This window comes from Sinocyclocheilus anshuiensis, unplaced genomic scaffold (assembly GCF_001515605.1).
Source record: "Sinocyclocheilus anshuiensis isolate Anshui unplaced genomic scaffold, SAMN03320099.WGS_v1.1 scaffold457, whole genome shotgun sequence".
Lineage (NCBI taxonomy): Eukaryota > Metazoa > Chordata > Actinopteri > Cypriniformes > Cyprinidae > Sinocyclocheilus > Sinocyclocheilus anshuiensis.
The window spans coordinates 3,910,053-3,932,640 of NW_015537939.1; the positions used below are offsets into that span (position 1 = coordinate 3,910,053).

At 36.1% G+C, this 22,588-nt stretch overlaps 1 protein-coding gene across 3 annotated transcripts; it reads right to left on the reverse strand.

The window, feature by feature from the left end:
• Positions 1-1,904: 1,904 nt before the first annotated feature.
• On the reverse strand, positions 1,905-22,288 carry LOC107662327 (DENN domain-containing protein 1A-like). 3 transcript variants are annotated; one of them, XM_016452315.1, is made up of 24 exons: positions 22,152-22,288; positions 20,730-20,794; positions 18,798-18,841; positions 15,956-16,005; positions 14,894-15,013; positions 14,713-14,782; positions 14,136-14,216; positions 13,996-14,049; positions 13,662-13,772; positions 13,466-13,566; positions 12,492-12,537; positions 12,214-12,315; positions 11,944-12,069; positions 11,639-11,740; positions 10,916-11,003; positions 10,758-10,798; positions 10,567-10,638; positions 10,355-10,411; positions 10,119-10,235; positions 9,157-9,243; positions 8,609-8,679; positions 7,256-7,384; positions 6,046-6,328; positions 1,905-4,977 (listed from the first exon to the last, which is right to left on the reverse strand). In XM_016452315.1, exons 1-24 carry the CDS (start codon positions 22,166-22,168, stop codon positions 3,988-3,990), a joined length of 3,024 nt encoding a protein of 1,007 aa, XP_016307801.1. In that variant the 5' UTR covers positions 22,169-22,288; the 3' UTR covers positions 1,905-3,987. The 3 variants fall into 3 exon arrangements, with proteins under 3 accessions (XP_016307801.1, XP_016307805.1, XP_016307812.1); XM_016452319.1 differs by lacking the exon at positions 9,157-9,243; XM_016452326.1 differs by lacking the exon at positions 7,256-7,384.
• Between the last annotated feature and the right edge of the window lie 300 nt (positions 22,289-22,588).

Genomic DNA, 22,588 nt, shown 5'->3' on the forward strand with positions numbered 1-22,588 from the left:
CAAAACCAGTCATAAGGGTCAATTTTCTGAAATTGAGATTTATACATCATCTGAACGCTGAATAAATAAGCTTTCCATTGATGTATGGTTTGTTAGGATAGGACAATATTCGGCTGAGATACAACTATTTGAAAATCTGGAATCTGGGGGTGCATAAAAATCAAAATATTGAGAAAATCGCCTTTAAAGTTGTCCAAATGAAGTTCTTAATGCATATTACTAATCAAAAATTAAGTTTTGATCTATTTACCGTAGGAAATTTACAAAATATCTTCATGGAACATGATCTTTACTTAATATCCTAATGATTTTTGGCATAAAAGAAAAATCGATAATTTTGTTTTCACAATTCAGCCAAGTTTTTTTTGGGCTATTGCTAAAAATATCCCCAAGAGACAAGACCGATTTTGTGGTCCAGGGTCACATATACGAGACAGCAAGAAGTGTTTTAATGTAGTGATTACATTTTTTGCTAGACAGCAAAGCAGCACAGCTATTTAACTGTTATGGGTGGAGTCACAAGACAATCTGAGAAAAATTGGTATTAGCAAAAAAGGAATTATGGTGATTCCAACAAAATGTGAACGCAATTTGTTTTTATTGTTCGAGACCATTGTTGGAAAAACTGTGAACATGTTACTGTTTGACAATCACTGTACTTGACATTTTTTAGGAATGTGTTCATACTACTAAAGATAAATAAACACCACCACCACTGTTTATACACACTTCCCTCTGCGTACACATGCAAATATGATTGCATGAGTGGTGAAATAATATTCGTCTGTCTGTGAAGATGAAATAAGACATGAGAGATAAACATAAGAACAAATCCTTGCTGATGTCTAAATGCTGTAAAAACTGATTGAGTGTATATGTTGTAAATTGTGGCTATAATATTTTTTCTTTTTTTGTCAAATCAGTCAGGCTTTCTTCAAATGAATGCATAGGATTTACTAAACTAAACAGTGCAGTGTAAACTACAACATTTTAGGAATATATTTTTGAATGTGTAAATGTGCAAAAAAAATGTATAATAAAAGTGTTTGTATTTGCATGTTTAAAAGGAGTTACAGCTAAAATAATTAGGAAAATCATGTGCATTTTAACATGTTAAACTGATAGTCCTAAAATAAAACACAATATGCGCAAGAATACTGGGAAAGAGAACGGTTAAAAATAAATGAATAAATGTGAGCAAAACAAATCTCAAACTCACCACTTTCGCATGAATATACTGTGTGCTTTTTAATTATGGCAAACACAAATAATAGCATCCAAATAATAATAATAAAAAAATAAAAAAGTGCAAGATGATAATAAGAGGATACGAGTTCATATTAGGATACATTCCAAGAAAAAATTGTATTTTACACATCAGAAACACATCTTGATAGTTCCACCTTGCACTCTCCTACCATTCAAGCGGAGAAACCTCAAAGGATCCTGTCAAAATAGGTCCTACAATGTTTGTTAAATCCATGCCAGCCACATTTTCAAAACCTCTTTTACCCAGACATAGTAGATTATAATTTTACACTTTTCCGCTGGAATACAGAATACAATCACATTCAGTGACGGGTCTCAATGACTGCTGTGCAGTGATGTCATCTACAATACTTCACCCAGAACAACTTTTAACACTAAACATGTTTGGATGTCTTGCCAGTTAATTCACTGTATGGGGAAAAAATATGACAGCTTCAGCTCATCTGACGATTTCCTAAAAAGAAAAAAAATACTGTATCTGCTGCAGTTAAATGTGTAGGTACTTTTAACAGAATACTTAGCAAATGTATTTTTGTCAATTAAAAAATGCCTCGTTTAGCATCAATCAATTAATTTTTTCGGAATATTTCAAAATATTTTCTGTTTTAAAGTAACACTTTAATATGCACACACACACATCTTGCTGTAATTCATTTTAAGTTTTGTGTTTGTCAAACATTATTAAAGTCTCCCTAGTAGAAGCTCACTGCAATCCAGTGCAATGCCGCTCAGTGTATTCTGTGATGGTGTATTGGCTTCCATTGCCACTGAAATTTTGTTTTAAACATTCAGTATAGATTACTGACCAAGGACAGTGTTTCACCAATCACATTTCAACCTAACCGCTGATGTGAAATGTAAAAATCATATTTTTAACATTAAGACAATATATGAACCAAAACACCGGAACAACCCATGCAGTACGACTAGGAATACACAACAAACCTCTCACCACAAACAGCTCTGAATTTACACACACAACATGCACACACACACTCTCATTTAAGGCCAAATTCGAAAGGTGATATAAACAGATAAACTAACAGAAAACGTGATCTTCTAACAGCTCTACAGGGTGGATAGAGATGTTCGAGAACACTTTAATAACACAAATAACATTATTTCATATCTTTAAATACAGCAATAAAACCAGAGAAGAGACACCAGTTCACTCCCTGATGTTCCCTGACAAAAACATGTTTCTTTTGGATTTGAGCGTTTGGTTGTACACAATTCTTTTCCATGTCAAGATTTGCACAAACAGTGTTCTCCTACTTGCAAGTCTCAGACAAAAATATAGCAAAACATGGCATGAAACAAAGATCCTCCAACACAGGTTGTGTATAGTGCTGAACTAAACCCAGAAAACAGGCACAGTCTATGACAAGAAAACCAGTTGTTAGCGTTAGGATTCATTTGAACACACTTTATAGCAGTATGTATATTTAAAAAGCGCAAAAAGGCTCTATTAGAATAAATAATCATAATGCAGAGTGCATGGCAGTAGCAGGTTAGATGGAAAGGGTAGTGCTAAAAAGAAGGGTGGTGACTGATCGCTTTATGAAAGCTGTAAGTCTATCATGTGATGCTCAGAATAAAACAAGAACTTTAACATCAAATCAAAGCAAGTGGACAATTAGTATCCAAACTAAACTATTTTGAAACCAAACAGAACCCTGTTCCATAAGACCCATTTTAATACTTTTGGACTGACACACAGGCAAGCAGAACTAGAGGTAAAGCCGGTACCAGTGAGGGCGTTCACCATGTATTTAACCTAAAAAAAAAATGAATGCATCAAATGCATACTGCATTTTTGTCCTCTGACTTCAGACCTCTAGGGGGCAGTGTTGTGTTATACAGGGCTGTTTACTCCGACCCGTTCTGAGCACTACCATTCTGCTGCACTTTATCACACTCTATGCTCTAAGCAGTGAGTAGCATATAGCTTCTACTAGGGCACGATATGTAGTGCAGTATGCATCATTGTATGCTGTATGTAATGTAGTGCAAATATGAAGTACACAGCAGGTACCGCAATCACAACGTTATATGCAATTTGCATTATAGAGTCCAGAATGTAGTTTGCCCTTGTGTCATGTAGCAAGTAGTGTGGGATGTGTAGTATGCCATCTACTAGGGATTAGCAAATATTTGTATTCAGGTGCATTATAAATGCCAATTTAACAATCGTTTGTAGAAGTTCGCACAAGAATTGAATGTTAGGGTGTAACGGTTTGAATTCATTAATGTGTGTAGGTTTAAAAAACAAGCTTCTTATTAAAACAGTACTGATTGTTAAGAGGACGTGCAATTGCCGCCATAAACGCAGCAATGGCAGTCTAATCGCTAATGTAGGACTTGGGTCATATTACTGTGTGGTATCTTTAGTATTGTAGTCTGATCCCTGTGGAAACTAGACTGCTAGCTACAGAAAATACAGTGTTATCCTGCTAATATGGTTTTTCAGTGTTAAACTTGCTGCTATTGGAACAACACTGTTCATCCGGATGCTATGGGAAATGCATCATTAGCATCTGCGTGCATAAGGCTAAGTGTGTGAGCTAGGCGCAAAAAAAAGCACGACACACTCTGAGAGGGAAAATGTCCAACAGTGCTTTTAGGCCACTAAGGGGCACAATCTTAAATACCCACTGGCTCTAAATTTGCAGTCCCTCACTGTTTGGTAGCAGCCATAGAGGAAAGATGTGAGCACAGCTAGTCAAAGGTTTCCCACCTTCTTCGCAAATCCTCTACCTTCTTTTTGGGGGGCGTGGTCATTACAGTTGGTGTGGTTGCCATAGTAAGAAGGTCACTGAATGGGTCACTGGATTCGTCTGTAGAGACTTGCGCAGGCTGGGCCAGAGTAGTAGGAGCAGGTGAGTCCAAGAGGGTTGAAAGAGAGCCGCTACTGCTGGAGGATGGAGGAAGGCGTCCAACTGGCCACGCCCCTCCAGTTGGGGCCACACCCACAGCAGATGTCTGACCGAATACAGAGAACGGGTGGGCAGAAGTGGGAAAGTAGTTGGCACCTGGGGGAGGCATGCAGGCTGGGACAAAAGGGTTACCTGGGACAACATGACTATAGTGCCTTTGTGGCTGGTACTGGGGTGGTTGGGTAAAGGGGTTCAGTGATACTGGAGGGGGGAAGGCGGGCAGGTTTGGGGGGTTGGGTCGAGGAGGTATAGGGGGTTTAGAGAGGGATGGGGTGGCCTCATTCTTCGTTGCTCCGCACAGAGGGTCCAACAAGCTGAGCAAGTCCTGTCCCTCGTTCGGCTCACTGGGCTTCAATAAGTCCGCCTGAGTTTGTGATTGGGAGTGAGGAGACATGTTCAGTGCTTGCCGAAACTCTTGCCCTCCAGTGGACACTCCTCCCTCCTTTTCGCTGGCCTGTTTAACCCCGCGCAGCAGGGTCACAGCGGGTGCCAGAACTGCACCCGGTTCAGGTGTTTTTCGACCTTGGGGACGAGGGATTGTGATACAAGCCCCTTCGGTCTTCTCTCCACTGAGATTTGAACTCTCTCTGCTGGGTGGCGGTGCCTCTGGGGGTTCCAAGGGTGGCACGGAGAGAGGTCTCTCCCAGGAAGGTGACTCTTGGCCAAGCAACGTGGACAGGTCTTTTCTTTGGCTCCAGAGCTTGCTGTATGGATTGGTGCTTTTAAGACCAGGGAGTGTGTGTGTGCGCTCACTAGAAGTAAGATCCATCCGCTGGAGAACAAACAATTAGAACAGGTTTTAAGATAGATAAAGGCCATTTACACTGATAAATTTGGTTGCTTTGGAGTGCTTAAAATCCTGTTTTGTACACCTAGAGTTTGAGTGCTTAAAGGAGTGACAACTGTAATCAACTCCTAAAAGATGACAAAACGTTGCTATGGTTCTCAACATACACCATTTTGAGTTTGGCATTGTCTCCTGTATTCCCTACAAGTGGAACAATAATTTAGGCAACATTTCTCAAACCTGATTCATGCGTTTTCTCTTATCGAATAGCTATCAGATCGTGAAAAGACCAGGTGTAAATGCCCTCTGAAACACTTTCAAGACGGATTTAAATCTGATCGCTCAAATCACTTCAGGAGGTGGTCTGGGCTGCATTCCAGATGAAACTGGACAAAAAGTGTAAATGCATCTGGTTGTTGAAACCACATGCAAATTTTACTCCTCCCAAAATATTAAAATAATAGGAACGTGTGAGAGCGTTTTATAGGTAATATGGCATGTTATAGTCACATATGACTGCGCTAATGCAACAGCATCGCCGCGGAGGAGTAGCTGAGTATCTCTTCAGCAAGCCGACGCTCATACTGCCACAAATGAAACAAAGTAAGTCACAGATGCTCAACACACAGTCATCTTTATTAAAAGTAGTGAGATTAACTTATCTTTCCAGTGCTGATGCCGCACTCTCTCCTGTTGTGGTCTTTGATCTTGAAATTTTATGAAAAGCATAAAATGCAGCGCATATCTGTTGCTTTTGTTGATGTGAAATCCGTTAAATTTGCATATAGTGCAGGAATTGAGGATCAGATTTGTATCCGTTTTGCAGAGACACATTTATGTGGCCAAGTGTAAATGGAACCGCTTTAATAAATCAGATAGCTATCTGATCAGACAAAATGCATTAAGTGACCAGGTGTAAACAGGCCCAAAGAGTTCAAAAATGTGTACTTTTGTTGTGCCTCCAGGAACAATGTTGGGAAACACTAATTTATGGGATTCTCTTGTGCATTAAATTGTGGCTATCACTCCCAAAACTTTGCAGCATGATCTAACCTGGTAGCTGAAGTTGGCATGTTGTGGGTCTGCTCGAAGCTCCTCCAAACTTCTGGCGGAACTGAGTGTAGAGTGTGTGCTGTGAGACGGTTTTGTGGTATTTGTGGTTTCTGTACATTCTTGCTCCCCCTGCTGACTACGGAAGGCATCCTGCAACAGGCTCAGGTCAGAGAACTTGTCTAGCACAGGGCTGGACGGAGCAGTGTTACCTTGGAAGCGCTCCCCAACCTCCTCACCTTCTTCCACAAGCTGTGCCTCTTTCAGAGACCTGTATGGCTGGGGCCTAAGTCACATACGCGAACAAAAACACATTCGCGCACATCCATGCCACCAATACACACAAACAAGCACACGGACGCACAACACATGCACAAACAAGTACAGACACACAATTATAATTTTCATGTTAGATGAAGAGCTGTTGAAATGGGCAGATTTGATCAACAAAACAATCAAAATCACTTTACATAAATAAGCGGTTGCATGCCTCAGGCTAAGACATCACATTTATTAAATCTAGCCATGCAATAAAACTGATTTAAGCCAACATCAAAAACAAATCTAGCAGGCCACAGCTTAACTAAATACTATGGCGTACAGCGGTCCCAAAAAGACACTTGAGACACTTGAAAATTAGGTTGTCATTGCATTAGATAACATATTGCCCTCTGGGCTTGATCCAGAACTAAACACTTTGCTGTATTCTTGATTATATGCAGAACTTTAATAGTGCATACATGAGAAATCTAGAGATGACAAGAGTTTGGACAAGAAGCTGTATGGCATGCTCAGATATGAGATGTTTGTTAGTTTTAAGTACTTTGTCAATGGAGACTAAACACGCTGGCCCATTCTGTATTACATGCCTATGCACGAAGGTCAACTAGAGGAACACTGGGAGAAGATTGGGGGCCAAGCACCAAGCCCTGGGGTATCTCTATGTACAGTTGATACAATTTATGCTGAAAAATTGGTTCTACTGTACAGTACTATAGGTAAGTTCCACAACTAGAATTTGTTTTGGACAGTATCAGTATATTTAATGGTAACACTTGGTTTGATATTTTGTAACCTAATGCAGTGACATCTTTACATTTTTAGTGTGTCCAAATGCTTTTTATATTTAAGCATGTAAAAAAGCCATCAAATATTCACTTTAAGACTAATGGACATTAAAGAAATCAAGGATGAAAACCACTTGAACAGAGACCATTCAAAAGGAGCAGAAAGCAGGAAGTGTTCAGGAAAAGCAGCAATGGAGTCGTCATCCTGAGACAGCTCATCACCCGAAGAATCCTCACACAGAAACACTGTATAGTGACGGGTTGGACGCACGTAACTACAGCATCAACAGAGATGCACAGCAGCAACAAAAAAAGAAAGCATAAACAAATTGGCAGAGACAAAGAGAGCCAAGTATTAGGTGTAACCACACACAAACACAAATGACAAAAACCACCATCCCAGTGTGAAAGAGAAAACACAAGAGTGAAGGAGAAAAAGAAAGAGTAAGTGAGACATGCAATCACACAATCAAGACCACAACATTTTTACTGTGCTGATTTGTATGTGATAGATATTTGAGGGATAATGTATAGCCTAAAACTATTAAAAATATAAAACTAACAAAAACATAATTTTTAACTGAAATAAAATATAAAATATTGAAAAACACTGAATTAAAAATGTTGTTTTGGCAACAAACCAAAAAAGGTTTTGGTTAGTTTATGTAGGTTTAAGTACTAAAATTACTAGCTGAAATAAAACTGAAACTTTAAAATACACTGGAAATATTTAGAATTGTATTTTAAGTTTTTTTTTTTTTTAATGGCAAAAGTACATAAAATCAGTAAACATTAAACTAAAATTAAAATGAAAACCTGAAAACTTAAAAAAAGCTAAATCAAATTATTAATTAAAAAAAACTATAACAGTATACAAATAATAAAAATTTAAAAACTTGGTCTCAGCCACTATAGCAAAATAAAACAAGAACAGCAACCGGATGCAAAGTAGAGGCATCTTGTATCAAACCGAAGGAGTTTATTTTGCAATAATGATCTGCTGGCTCTACATTATCCCACTTATTACATTGATATTAATCTAATAAATAAAGGAAAAAGATTTTAGTTAGATTGTTTTCATTATCTTTATTTAAGATTGGCTTAAGTATTCTGCGAAACTACAAATGTAGTTCATTACAAATGTAAACAATCTGCCTAACAACAAGAGAAACACTGATACAATAATACAGTATTACCTTTATATATTACCAATCTGCAAAACAAGTTACTTTTTCCTAAACAATTTAGTCAACATGCATAGCTATAAATTAGCATGTCATCTTCTATTTTAAGTTCACTCATCCAGATCTTTGTGTATCTACCTGTTCACAATTCTTCTGAATGGACAAATATAAAGTTTAGCTGGCATTGAACAATTAAATCTGACCAATGCCGTGAATGCGAAGTAAAATGCTCCCTAGATAGAAACACAAAGACCATTGTCTATTTGTTTGTGTTTTGCAACTGCATGTGAGAAAGGTTAAATGTTTGAGTCTTACTGTTCAGGGCTTCCTTCGATGCCAATGTTACTTCGTGGTCTCTTTGGCACCAGAGGCCGAGGAGGTCGAGCCTGCAAACACAGGTTTTTTAAACAGTATACCAATGTCTTAAAAAGTTCTGGATTTGTTAAATCCTTGTAGATGTCACCGCAGTCACTGTTAAGTCAGAAGTCAATTGCTCCTTTTAGACAGCAAGGATCAGAGGTCAAGATCCTATCAAATGTAAACAGAAATGCGGTATCCAAGACCTGAAGAGTGGCAGACAGAATAAAGCACCCTTTAAACCGAAGGAAAAAAGTTTGTGCGGTAGAAAAGTAAGTGCAAACACACATGACAAACTCATTCATGTGTGAGTGAGCATTATTCTGTAGAAAAATAATTGATGTTATATCACACAGGCATGTAAATACACACACATACATGCACACAAACAGTATCCAGTCAGAACACACAAATATAACACACTCCAGTGCAGCAGCCAGGGCAGAGGGGAATATTTGAGCTCAGGGTGACAGGTCAGAGGTCAGGGATGAGAGTGCTCTACTCACAGGTCGTGTGCTGCTCTGTAGTTTGGAGGGATGGGGGGGAGGGGGACGTTGTGGCCGAGGGGGCCGTGGGGAACGTGACTGCTCAGTCTGCTCCAAACATACACACACACACACTTTTATCTGTGAAAATATGACTTCTTTCGCACTTTCTAAAATGTAACAGTTTTAACACAAGGACTGAATCCTAATTACTACATCCATGTCAACAAACTTTCCATTTAACATACATCTGAAATAGGCATGTGGCGATATCAAAGCTTCATATCACGATAATTGCTGAAGCTTTTATCAGATATTGAAATACATTACATTAAAAACAGGTTGAAAAAGATGAGCAAACTTTACTACTAGCCTCTTAATTACAAGTTTAACAGCGTTTGCAAATAACAAAAATAACTTACCATTAAATACAATAAAACAATACAGAATAAAAATGTAAAAAGTAAACAAATGTTTCAAACTGACTGAAGTGCAAAAGAGTACAACTATTAAAAAATTACAATAAAGTATCAAAACATTTTCAGCTAATATCATGACATCTTTTCTAGGCTGGTCTTTAGCCCATATTAATATGTATGAGTGTAAACAAGTGTTTAAAAATAAATATTAAGTATTTATTGTTGATAAACACCATAGTGAATACAAAAATTGTAATAGCTATAACATGTAAATACTCTGTTTGTCTTTCTTTCTTCTCCATGTCAGAGTTGCGCATCACAGTGTTCTAAATTTTGTCCAGTTTATGGACAAGAAGCTAATGTATGTTCCAAAATTCTAAACAATTTGAATAATAAGTTACCTATAATTATTACGTTATTTTGAAGTTGCCACGATTATAATACCGTACATGTACATTACAGTGATATACTATTTTATTTGAAATCAACAACAATTTACACTATATTAATGCTCTTTGCCAAAACTTTGCAATTTCCAAATCAGTTATAATTCCCCACACCCACCTGTCCAAAGTGAACTGTGATTGGACGTCCTTGGTCCCAGGTTAGGGAGTCTTTGCTGTGTGTGGAGGGTAGGTGGGTGGAGCCAATCTCTTCTGTGTAACCATTCTCTGTAAGCTCCTGCAAGTAAATACACAGTCGCTTGCACATTATTAAAAAATGCATGCACATACACTATGTTTATGCAAAAATTATGAATAATTGTGTTTTTGTGTGCGCGTGCTTGATTGTATGAGCACCTTTTGTTTGAGTCTACTCTTTACTTCTTTGATGCCCATCTTGGCATGGTCTTTGGCCTGTAGAGAAAACATGAGGAGATCCCTTAAACAGGCAGCACAGAGAAATTTCTCATAGAAAAAGAGAAAACTGAAGAAACTCTCTCACAGACAAAACTAGAGTTCACTCACACATAGAGAACTGAGAAAGAACGTGTTTACACATGGATACATACAAATTTGTAAACTGTCTTCATCGCAGGATTTGCCTTTGTCTTCATTGTGTTTAAGATGGCCCCACTGCCCTTCTGTATGTCAAAAGTGAAAAAGACCTCATAAGACTGAGGGGGAAAAGCTCATAAGCAAATACACAAAGAATCAGTACAAATCAGCCTCTCCAGCACACATAAAAAACAAGAAATGTCACCTTCACTGTGAAAAGCCACTGATGATATGTCTTATCACTGCCTGTAACACAAATATTAAACATTCACAGAGAAGAGTGAATGTAAAAACAGTAATAACACAAAATTACATGAAATTATTAGCTTTAAAGTAAATACAGACAAATTAAAAGTCTCTTACCAGCATATTCTCCCATATTGATCTCCTCCTCAAACTGATCGCTGAACCCTTCACCAGAGTTCAACAGCTCCAAACGCCCGTCTATAAACTGCAAACACACACATTAAAGCAATGATCTTTATGTAGGCGTCACGTGAGAGGGACTACTGTGACGCTTTATAAAATAAACATGTGATTTTCCATTTAAAATAAGTTATACAAGAGGTTAGCCAAAGTTGACTAAAGCTCTGTGTCTGATTCTAAAAATTTTCATTTTCATTTTAGTTTAAGTTTTAGTAATTTGGTTATGTGCTTCTGCCATTTTTATTCATTTTTTTAATAATTCAAATATTTCTATATTTTAGTCATTTTAGTACTTCAACTTAAACCTATTTTAGTTTCAGTAATTCAGTTTACGTTTTAATGTAATATTTATTTTTTTTAATTACCAAAAATTATTTTTAATAGTTTTAGTTAACAATAACAACACTGAAGTCTGATGCTGCTAAACAAGGTGCTGATACAACATTAACAAAATATGGAAGTGCCTTAATATGCGTGAAAAGCACTATAAACACTGGTAAAGAGAAAACAGCTGCTGTTTTATAAAACAAATTATAAACTTATGTGTATAGAATAAAAGAAGGAATCTTTATTTGAAGCTGTATTTATAATTAGCTTTATATAAAGCAATAAAAATATATTGTATGCTCTCATTTGGATAGTTAAATGTTTGTGCAATACCTGTTTAAAGAACTGTAGCTGTATAGCGTTCTGTAGAAACTGTCTCATTGTGCTGGATCGGTGTGTCATGAACGTTTCCTCACTGAAGGTGATTGGCTCCTCCTGAACATGGGAAGTCAAAAACATGTCAACCAGAGCATTTATATTTACAAAGCCACATGGACTGTCCACTAGGGGACACTGTCTCACAGTCATCCTGCATGGTGAGCTTAACAAATACTTCATCAAATGCTCAGAGCCAACATTTATGAGTCTGAAATTCATTCCAAACCATAAGCACATCAATACTTCAAACTCTCTCTCACCGGTTCAATGTGTAGCGCGTTCCTGTAACTGCCAAACAGTGCTGCCTGCGCCTTCAGAAACGCTCTGGCCACTCCATCTCCTGTCGTCGAGGAAACTTTTCTTAGGCGGTTCTTTAAAGATGAAACCTACAACACACATATATCACTTGCTGCAACCATCATAAATTTCCATATCAGATCATCACTGACATATCAAAATCAACACCATGCCCAAAACAGATCAGACTTTTTGGAGATCAGAGCAGGTCGTGTTTATGCTTATTTACTCACCACATCATTAGGAAGGCTTTGCAGGTCATCAAACGGCGTTTCAAGAGTGTTTGTGTCTACATTGAGAAGTACCACATCATCTAAAGCCATACCTCGCACCTTCTGTTACGACAACACACACAAACACAGACACACATGAAATATTCTAAATACAGCCTAGAAGTCTGCTACACTAAAACAAGGAACAATACAACAGCACTGTGATTTAAATATGAATCTGCAACACAGAAGAATATGAATATGCAGGTAAGGTAAAATAAAAGAAAGCAATCAGTCACCTCCATAAGACTGGAATGCACTCCGATGAGGTATGGCATCGGAGCGCTAAAAAAAATAACAATAGTTCAGTACAGTTTCTGCCTTTTAAAATGTATTTAATATATGATTATATTAAATATACACAGTACTTCTCAAAAGTTTGGAAACATTATGATTTTTAAATATTTTTAATGAAGCCTCTTATGCTGAGCAAGGCTGCATTTATTCGATAAAAATACAGTAAAAACAGTAATGTTGTGAGACATTACAATATGAAATCATTACAAAATGAAATATGAAAATATTTTAAAATCATAAGTGAATAATATTTAATTTATTTATATATGATTTAACGCCATATCAACAGTATTTAAATATTAAAAAACAATTATGATTCCAATATCATTTTAATACATTAAAAAACAACACAAAAATACATGCAAAGTACAAAACATATGCTTAAAATAATAATAATAATAATAATAATAATAACAATTATATAGAATCTTTCAATTTAATGTATGATTAAAATTCTAAAATTATTCAAAGAGAAACCTTTTTTTCAACCTTTTTTTGTCATTAATATACTTTCTGAATAAAAAAAAATGTCTAATATCATTTAAAATGGAAATTCTATTAGAAAACAAAATCAAGAAATTCTAACATAAACTGGTTTCTCTTGCCTTTTCAATAAATATGAATGAGTAAGCCCCAAGAGATATGAATGAGTAAGCCCCAAGAGACTGATCTTAAAATATATACTTATATATCTATTTATTTTTTAATGAATTTAATAAAAACCCTTTGTAAATATATTAAATCCTCCTAAATGTGCCAAATAATGCCTTTTTTATAATATAAAAATGAGGGTCAAGTAATTAGCTACTTAATTTTAAAACAATAGAAATATGAAGTTCTTAACAAGTATGTATGTGTAAATGTGTATGTGTGTGTGTGTGTGTGTGTGTGTGTTTGTGTGTGTGTGTGCACTCACCAGCAGTAGTCTATTAAGTGCTGTGGCAGGACTGGAATGTAAACATGCTGCCAGTACATGGGATACAACATGGCTGCCGCACCATGAACACATGCGGTTAACTGAGAGGGAGAATAAGGTTTATTAATAGCTCTAAAATGAGTAAAGAAACAACCAACAATAGAGAGAGAGAGATAATGGTAGAGATGTTACTCACAGTGCTCAGCTTGCTGCAGCTAATGAGGATTCGTCTTTCGTACAGCAAGCTAGCGTACAGATGCAGCATGTTATTCACATCCACTGCTACGAAATACTCTGTCAGATTTCTCTGCAGATACATAAAAAGAAATCATAGATCCTTTTTTTAATGAGTGTCAATGTGTTATATGGATTGACGAATTACCTTGAATTGTCCTATGTAAATCTGACAATTTTCACAGTCATTTTAAACGTGTATTTTCAGACATCCTTAGTTAAAATTATAACTAGTCCCTACCGAATAGTTGTATATAAATCTGACTAACAGGGTCAATTTAATAAGTCAGACTTACATTTTCAGGTATACTGGGTAATTCCCTAGGATCAGGCACTGTGAAAAACAAATGCTAGAGAGAGAGAAATATAATTAGCTTTATACAATAAATTGATTGTAATATGAACATCTTGTCTGATAAAGTGTTGTGTATATTACCACACTCAAATGCACAGGCACTCCAGGGTCAGGGATGTTTAACGTGTGTAGAGACTCTAACAACTCTCTCCATTGACTGTCCTGTAACACAAATACACACAAATGAAAACAGCAAGTTTCACATGCTAATTTTTCACTATATATATTATAAGATGTTAAATCACTTTAATCAAAGCCATATATGCATTATAAATGTCCTTCCTTTCACTTTTGATTAAATTAATGTGTACTTGCTGAATAAAAGCATTAATTTATTAATAATATATATATATACTGTCCAAACCTTATGAACAGTAGTTTAAATATGAAGAATACTAATTTTGTCTAAGGGAAAATGGTAGATATTAAACCCATCCTTATTTACTTGCCTTTATTAAAAATCATCTATTTATACAAAATGTAAAAAGCTATATTTCAGAGTCAAGTTCAAGTTTTTCAAGGTAATTGTAATTTTCAAATGAATGGAAAGTATGAAATCAGCAAGAAATCCTCTTTTACACAGCTGATTAAATGTGTATGTGTACATCTGCGTGTATAATACACAGTGACATTTGAGTGTTGTATGTGCATCACTGACCTGTCCTTTGGTTGTATAGTCTGCCAGGATATTCAGCAGCTTGTAAAACACCTCAAACCAGGGCAGGTAGCTGAACAGATATGGTTAGAATACAATTAGATTAAGCTGATCTAAAGTAGGTGGATGACGAAAACAGGCCAATTTAAGTTCAAATTTAAAACTTAAACCCAACCGTTTGTACCCGAGGATGCAGTGGCAGCTGTGAGCTCCCGATGACAGCCGGCAGAATCCGAAGCGCTGTTTGCTCTCGATATCCGTCAGGACAAATGTGAAGTTCTGCCCCACCTGGCCCACTGCCATACTGGAAGACAGGACAGGGTCAAAAACAAAATGTTGGTCAGAACATATAAATTCAAGGTTCAAGAGGTGCTGGAATCAAATGAAATGATGGCACTCACACAATCAGATGAGAACAAAACAAAATTAATCGAGCTGGGTGGTGACACTATTGCTTTTTGTAGAGCTGCTTTACAGCTAAAGTGTGTATAATTGACCAATTTTGTGACTGAACTGAATCAACACTGAACTGACTCAAGCTGAATAACAACACTAGACAGTAGTCGAGTCAAATTCAGTAGTTGCTTATAGCTGAATTGAGCTTGTTTTCAAACAGCTGATAAAAACATGATAATCCACATGACTCCAGTCCATCAACTAATGTCTTGTGAAAGTGCAAAGCTGCATGCCTGTGATAAACAAATCCATCATAACATATTTTTTAACTTCAAACTTCCAGCTATAATACAAGTCCTCTATCCATAATATTGCTTTCTCCAGTGAAAAAGTCATTTTGGCAGAATCAAGAGAGAAATATTCACAGATCAAGCTATGTTTATAAGCCAAAACAGTTCTAAACAAATATGTCGGTGGATTTTGAGGTGTCTTTTTTTTTTTTAACAGGAGGAAGTGTTATTATGGATTATGGAGCAAACATACAGCTCTGTGCTTCACAAGATGATAATTGATGGACTGCAGTCATGTGGATTACTTGTGGATTATTGTGATGTTTTTTATCAGTTGTTTGGAATCTCATTCTGACGGCACCCATTCACTGCAGAGCATCCATTGGTGAGCAAGTGATGTAATGGCAAATTTCTCTAAATCTGTTCTGATGATGAAACAAAGTCATCTACATATTTGATGGCCTGAGGGTGAGTAGATTTCCAGCAAATTGTTATTTTTGGGTGAACCATTCCCTGTATAATTAAAGGTGACTTGATTTGATTAAAGATTGTAATATTACCTGTCCATATTGAAAGGGAAACAAAACCTTGGGATAGTCTGTAGTGTTTCCTGAAAACAGATTGTGAGAAAGAAAGAATTCATACACTGAAACATAACCATTAGCTTCATTCACACAAAAGACCACCGTGTACAGATCAAACTGTGTGCGTGAGGGACTATGCTGTCGCTTTGGTACCCCTCCATATGGACTTGAGCCCCCAGGGGTGTGTGTACGTGAGTGTGTGTGTTTTCCTGCCCTCATCTGTGTCAGGAGTTAGGGATTATCCCTAACAATAGCATGACTGAGGAGAGGGAGGGGACACAGCCCAGATTACAGAGCTTCACCGCTGGGCCGACACAAAGAATGCCTTCTGGGACCACTGGACCCAACTATCAGGGTGATTAAAGCTGTGTCTGTGTGTGTGTGTGTGTGCTATGGGAGTGTGTGAAACTGCAATCAACAGGCATAAAGAGTGGACAGGTACACACATCTGTTCCAGTTATATGCACACACAGAGAATTACATCTGCTTCAGTAGGTGAAGTTTAAAAACAGTCGCTGTGTTCGCTCCCCATTTCCTATTTAATGCATTATAGCTTCCTTAATTCCTGACATTTTTATTTCGCTATTTTTACAAGTCGTCAAAAAAAAATTAGTAAGAAAAATAGTACGAAAATGATAAATTATTTATATGTATATATCTATATTAGGGTTGGGCGTTAAAGCTAAAAAATGTATCAACGATATAATGTTTCATATCGTTCGGTATCGATAATTATTATAATTATATTATTATATTAGCTCTTTTTTTAAAACAAAGAGCAATAGAAAAAAGTGTTTAAATTTAACCACTGTGTTTTTAAATTAACCCAATTTATTGAGACAAACAACAAATATTTTTTGTTTTAACAGTCAAACACAAAAAAAATTAAACAAATATTTAATTTCTAATGTTTTATATGCAGATTAAATAGGTCTTAAGGAAACTTTTGGCTTGTTTCCCGAGGCCACAGGAGGGCGCAATGAGCAAAATAATGCAGCGCATTAAATTGTCAAGCAAGGAAATAACTGTCTATAAAAAAAACGTGCATTACGTCTAAATTAATTCATATAAATCAAATATAATTTCGTAAATTGCATAAACAATTATGAACAAAAACGCATCATGTAATACAAAGAGCCGAAGCACCATTCACACAGATTGCCTTTAAAAACATATGAGACGCAGTGAAAAGGAATAAACCTCCACAAATTCGTGACGTGTTTTCTGAAAGTTTAAACTGTTTTAACTTTGCATGGCTTTCTATACATCTCTTGTGTGAGACACGAGTGCAGCAGTCATATTTGTCCGACTAAAAAATGCACTGAATTTGCGTTCTGTGTGAATGGCTTGGTTTCTGTTTTAACCTAATTAACTACTACTATACTATACTATATAACTACTAGCTACTATATTTCTCTAATATTTTGAATGAATAACGCAGCAACTGCGCGTCTCGTGGGCTAGACTAACAAAACATAAAAATTCAAAAACAGCACTTACATCATCATCACTGCATCTCGCGCTCCACTGATGACGCTCCCTGACGCACACCTAACATTCAAATGCAAATGTTTATTTTAAATTCGACTAATATTAATTTTTTTATTCACAATCTCCTCAACACAGGCAGGCACATCACTCAATTCAGCATGTGTTCGTGCTCCTGTGGGCTGTCTGCATCACTCATAGCACGTGCCTATTTCGTGCACTATATCGAAAAATTTTTCTATCATTATCGAAGAAGGTGTACCGTCGATATATATCGATACCGTTTTATCGCCCAGGCCTAATCTATATTATACATGTTTGTAATGAAATTCATACTTTTATTTAGCAAGGAAACATTAAAAATAAAAGCATTTAAATAGATGCTGTTCTTTCTATTCATCAAAGAACAGCTGTTTCCACAAAAATATTAAGCTCAATTAAACTGAACTATTATTGACAATAATCATAAAAAATGTTTCTCGAGCATCAAATCAGCATATTAGAATGATTTCTGAAGGATCATGTAACACTGAAGACTGGAGTAATGATGCTGAAAATTCAGCTTTGCATCACAGGAATAAATTAAACTTTAAAATATATTCAAATAGAAAACAGTTCTTTTAAATTGTAATAATATTTCACAAAATTACTGTTTTTGCCTTTTTTTTTAATGCAGCCTTGATGAGAATAAGAGAAATCTGCAGACTCACAACTTTTGATTTGTTAGTTTATATTAATTAATTAATTAATTAATACAATAATTTATAAATATAGAATTAAAATTACAATGATAAACCTTTCATTTGTTTGTTATTTTATTTATTGGAAACACTATTGTTCAGATTTAATTCAAATGACCAAAGACAAGTTATCACCTGTGGATAACAAATTTGTCTTTTCTAGTAAATGTTATTAATGTCTTTATTATTTATTTATGGACATATGGTTTAAAGGAAATATAAAACATAAAATGGTTGCTGGTCATTCATTTCAGAGGCACACACAATATTTACATCAGCATACATATTTGCTCGCTACTTCCCCATATGTCCTTCACTGTACAGAATAACATCTTTTTTTGGTTTCCAAAGAAGCCAGAGTCAGAATGTTAAGCGAGTTTGGTTAAAACTCCATAAAAAGGGTGTTTGGTGCCACAGACCCCTCAGAAAAACGACACACACTCTCTAGTGGTTAAACTCCATCTGTCAGAACAGGTGCTCACTGCATTATCACTGAGGTGAACAACAATTACGAGATCCCCACCCCAACATCCCTAGAGAGAGAGAGAGAGAGAGAGAGAGAGAGAGAGAGTAAATAATGAAATGCAAACCTGGTCAGTGTATGTGTCGGGGAAACTCCTTCGTACCTCTGGTCCTGAAAACAACCCAGAAATCATGTTATTAACATTATATAATCAAACACACAGATAGAAAAAGCTTTGCTATATAAGTTTGGTCTTCCCACATGTTGCCAGCCCACTTAATCGCCATTATCAGACCATTTTTCTTTGGTTTTACGTGCAACAATGAACCATATACAATAAGACCAGGAACATGTACAGAGTATAGAAAGTAAAAGGCATCAGTTTTGATTTCATCTAGATTTTGTCATACTTTTGGCCATATTATGCATCTCTATTATCAGACTCCAACTTGTAAAACAAACCATGCATAGTGACAGCAGGTAAAAATAAACAGCTTTACTTTATCTCACATGTTCACTGTCAATTATGTTCAATGGTGGTTCAGATATTGACGCAACAGTCCCTCTGAAAGGGTTTCCTCTTTCGTTCAGTGGCATATGAGACTCTGTGGATGTGTGAACACTGTGGGAGGGTTTGTCTCAGGAGAACAGACCCAAGATGCTTTGCTCCTGCTGCCATCATCAAACCATACAGTCACCAAGCAACGCTAACCCTAGGGGTCTGCATGGTGGGAATTCACACAGCTTATGTACATACTACATATACTAGCATTAAAAAGTTTGAGGTCAGTTAAGATTGTCTTTTTATAGAAATTAATACTTTTATTCAGCAAGAATGCATTACACTGGTCAAACGTGACAATAAAACCATTTATAACATTACAAAATATTTCTATTTTAAATAAATGCTGTTCTTTTGAACTTTCTATTCATCAAAAAGAAAAGTACTGTATCAGTGTTTCCTCAAAAATATTAAGCACGAACTGTTTTCAACTGATTTGTATAATAATAAGAAATATTTCTTGAGCAGCAAATCAGCATATTAGAATGTTTTCTGAAGGATCATGTGACACTGAAGACTGGAGTAATGATGCTGAAAATTCAGCTTTGCATCACAGGAATAAATTACATTTTAAAATATATTCAAATAGAAAACAGTTATTTTAAATAATCAAATTTTTTATTATTTTATTGCATTTTTTATCAAATAAATTTAGCCTTAGTTAGCGTAAAGGACTTCTTTCAAAAACATTTTAAAAATCTTACTTTCTCCAACCTTATGAACGTAGTATATCTTGTTTACTGCTACTAAATGTCTCAAACAAACCTCTTGAATCTCTTGCAAAGATTTTAATGAAATAAAACTTATAAATTTAAATTTTGTGACTGTTACTTTGTCAGAAGTGTTCACCATAGCAGTCTGGTCCCAAGTAAACAAGGTTTCTTGTAGAGTGATAACACACTCAGTAGCCTTTGTTCATTTAAGTGCTTGAACCCACATACACTCCCAATGCACTCAATCACCGAACAGGCCTCTGACCACATTTCTGATCACAAACCAGGAAATGTAAAGAGTTACACACTTAGTTCACTTAAATTTATATATAATATATATATATATATATATATATATATATATATATAGATAGATAGATCCCTTAATAATAAAAACCTTCATTTAAAAACTGCATGTTGTGTTTACTTGTGTTATCTTTGATTAATATTTAAATTAATTTGATGATCTGAAACATTAAAGTGTGACAAACATGCAAAAAATAAGAAATCAGGAAGGGGGCCAACACTTTTTCACACCACTGTATATATATATATTTTAGGATTTGCTCATTGAACCATTACAGATTCATCATATATGAAACTAAATGTTCTAATCTAGTTCTCTTCCCTACTAGAAAAGACTGAGAAAAGGAAACATAATTCTAATTAAACAGAACTACAATGGATAACAGCATTCTGAGGAAGTATGTGTGGGCGACATCATGCATATTTTTAGAAGTATATTTCTGAAACATTAACCTATTGTTAGAGTGAGAGGACTCACCAGAGCCAGCCGTCCCAGAATGCATCACCTCCATGTACACCTCAAAGGGTGACCCAGGGCTCTCCCTGAAACAGAAATAACACAGGGTCAAGGGTCAGAGATCACATATGCATACACTCTAAAGAATGTGACTACTAAGAAAGACAACAGAAAAATTTTGTATATTTTAGTATTTTATATATTCATTTTTAAGCTGATTTTTTTAACACCGGATCTGGTACCAAGTTGGTGGGAAAATGGTAAATGTGAGCGTGCAAAACATATGCTTTCTGCAAAAATAACATCCAGTCATAAAGTCCGCCTACCACATGAAAAATGTAGCTAAATTGCTCTTGTCGTATAGCTAAGGGACCATGATCGGATGTGAGGTCAAAGGTGAGATCACATTACAGATAGTAGGCGTTTCTACAGTAGTGAAAATAAGATCCTATTTGACTACCAAAACAGAAACCACAAGATAATCTTTTCAACTATTTGGAAATGAAAGTTAGCCTAAGAGTCACCTAAAAATAAAACACTGACTAACAACCTTTGCAAGTACTTTACAATTATTGCAAAAACCAGTATTTTAATTATAATTTGGTCAGAATATGGAGTAAGTACAACAGACATAAAACCATAAAGATACTATTAAAGTAAAGATAATATAAAGATAATATTTCAGCAAAATATGACCTGAATCTGATCTAGAAGTGATTGTTTAAAAATATCAGAGTTCACGATATCTAATACCCCTACTATCTATCAACTATAAACAGAAAGATCAACAAACTTCACACACTAAATTAATCTCTTTTCCATCATGTGGCTGTACAAGTGAAGCATGTACTAAGCTTTTTAGTGAGGGAAACTGTGTTTATGACCGACTTTGTTCTGTCCTTCAGGCTGTTTCCAAAACAGTCTTATCATGGACCGATTTTAAACCCTGAAAAACACTGTGACCACAGCAATCATGTCTTATTCATAAAGTGCATTGAATTACCAAAGCAAGTAAGTGTCACTGAGCTGGAAACACTGTAAATAGTCTCCAAAACCTGCCTTTTAAATACATGCTTCTACTTTCTTTCACATAGATATGCATTTGTTTGATAATTTTGTGAATATTGTTTCTTAATAACATAACAAAGTAACATAAATGAATTCCTGTAGGACATGTAAACAATGATCAGTGACATGGGCTTCGTGTGTCTCCACCTATAAGACAGTACTGTACAAATACACAAGCCTCCAGGTAATATAATACATCAAAACATAAATAAGTACTACGTTAATTATGCAAATAACAAAATAAACACCTAAATCCCCAAAAAACAGTCTCTCTCTGTCGCAACAAGTCTAAACAGGCCTTTTAGGGAGGTCAAAACTGGCATTTATAACAACACTGTATGTGATGCAAAAGGGGATAGAGACGTTGACGCTTACTTGATACGAGAGCCCATTTTATTCTTTATTTAAATCCAATCCGTTCCTCGGAATAATGTGACAATAACCCGCTGCCGGAGTTATATTTCCCGTTATCCCCGTCACATACTGCACAGGAACGCCATGGTCTCCACGCGCGAATCACGGGTACTACGGCCTTGGGGAATTATGGGAGTTGTAGTTTTTTGTGCGCGTCTCCGGCTGTCGACCGATACAACGCCGAACGTCATTTCCCATATAGCAAAAAAGCCGTGGCGTGTTAGTCGCCTGACACAGAAGGGAGTGTAGCATGAAGTCTGGGCATTGCAACAATGAATTGCAGTAACAACTGTCACAGCTGTATGGCAGATGGACAGTGCGGAACTGCGGATGTGTTTGTTGTTAAGAGTGTAGACTGAGTCAGAGTCTAAAACTACTGTGGTGTAATTTATGAAAGG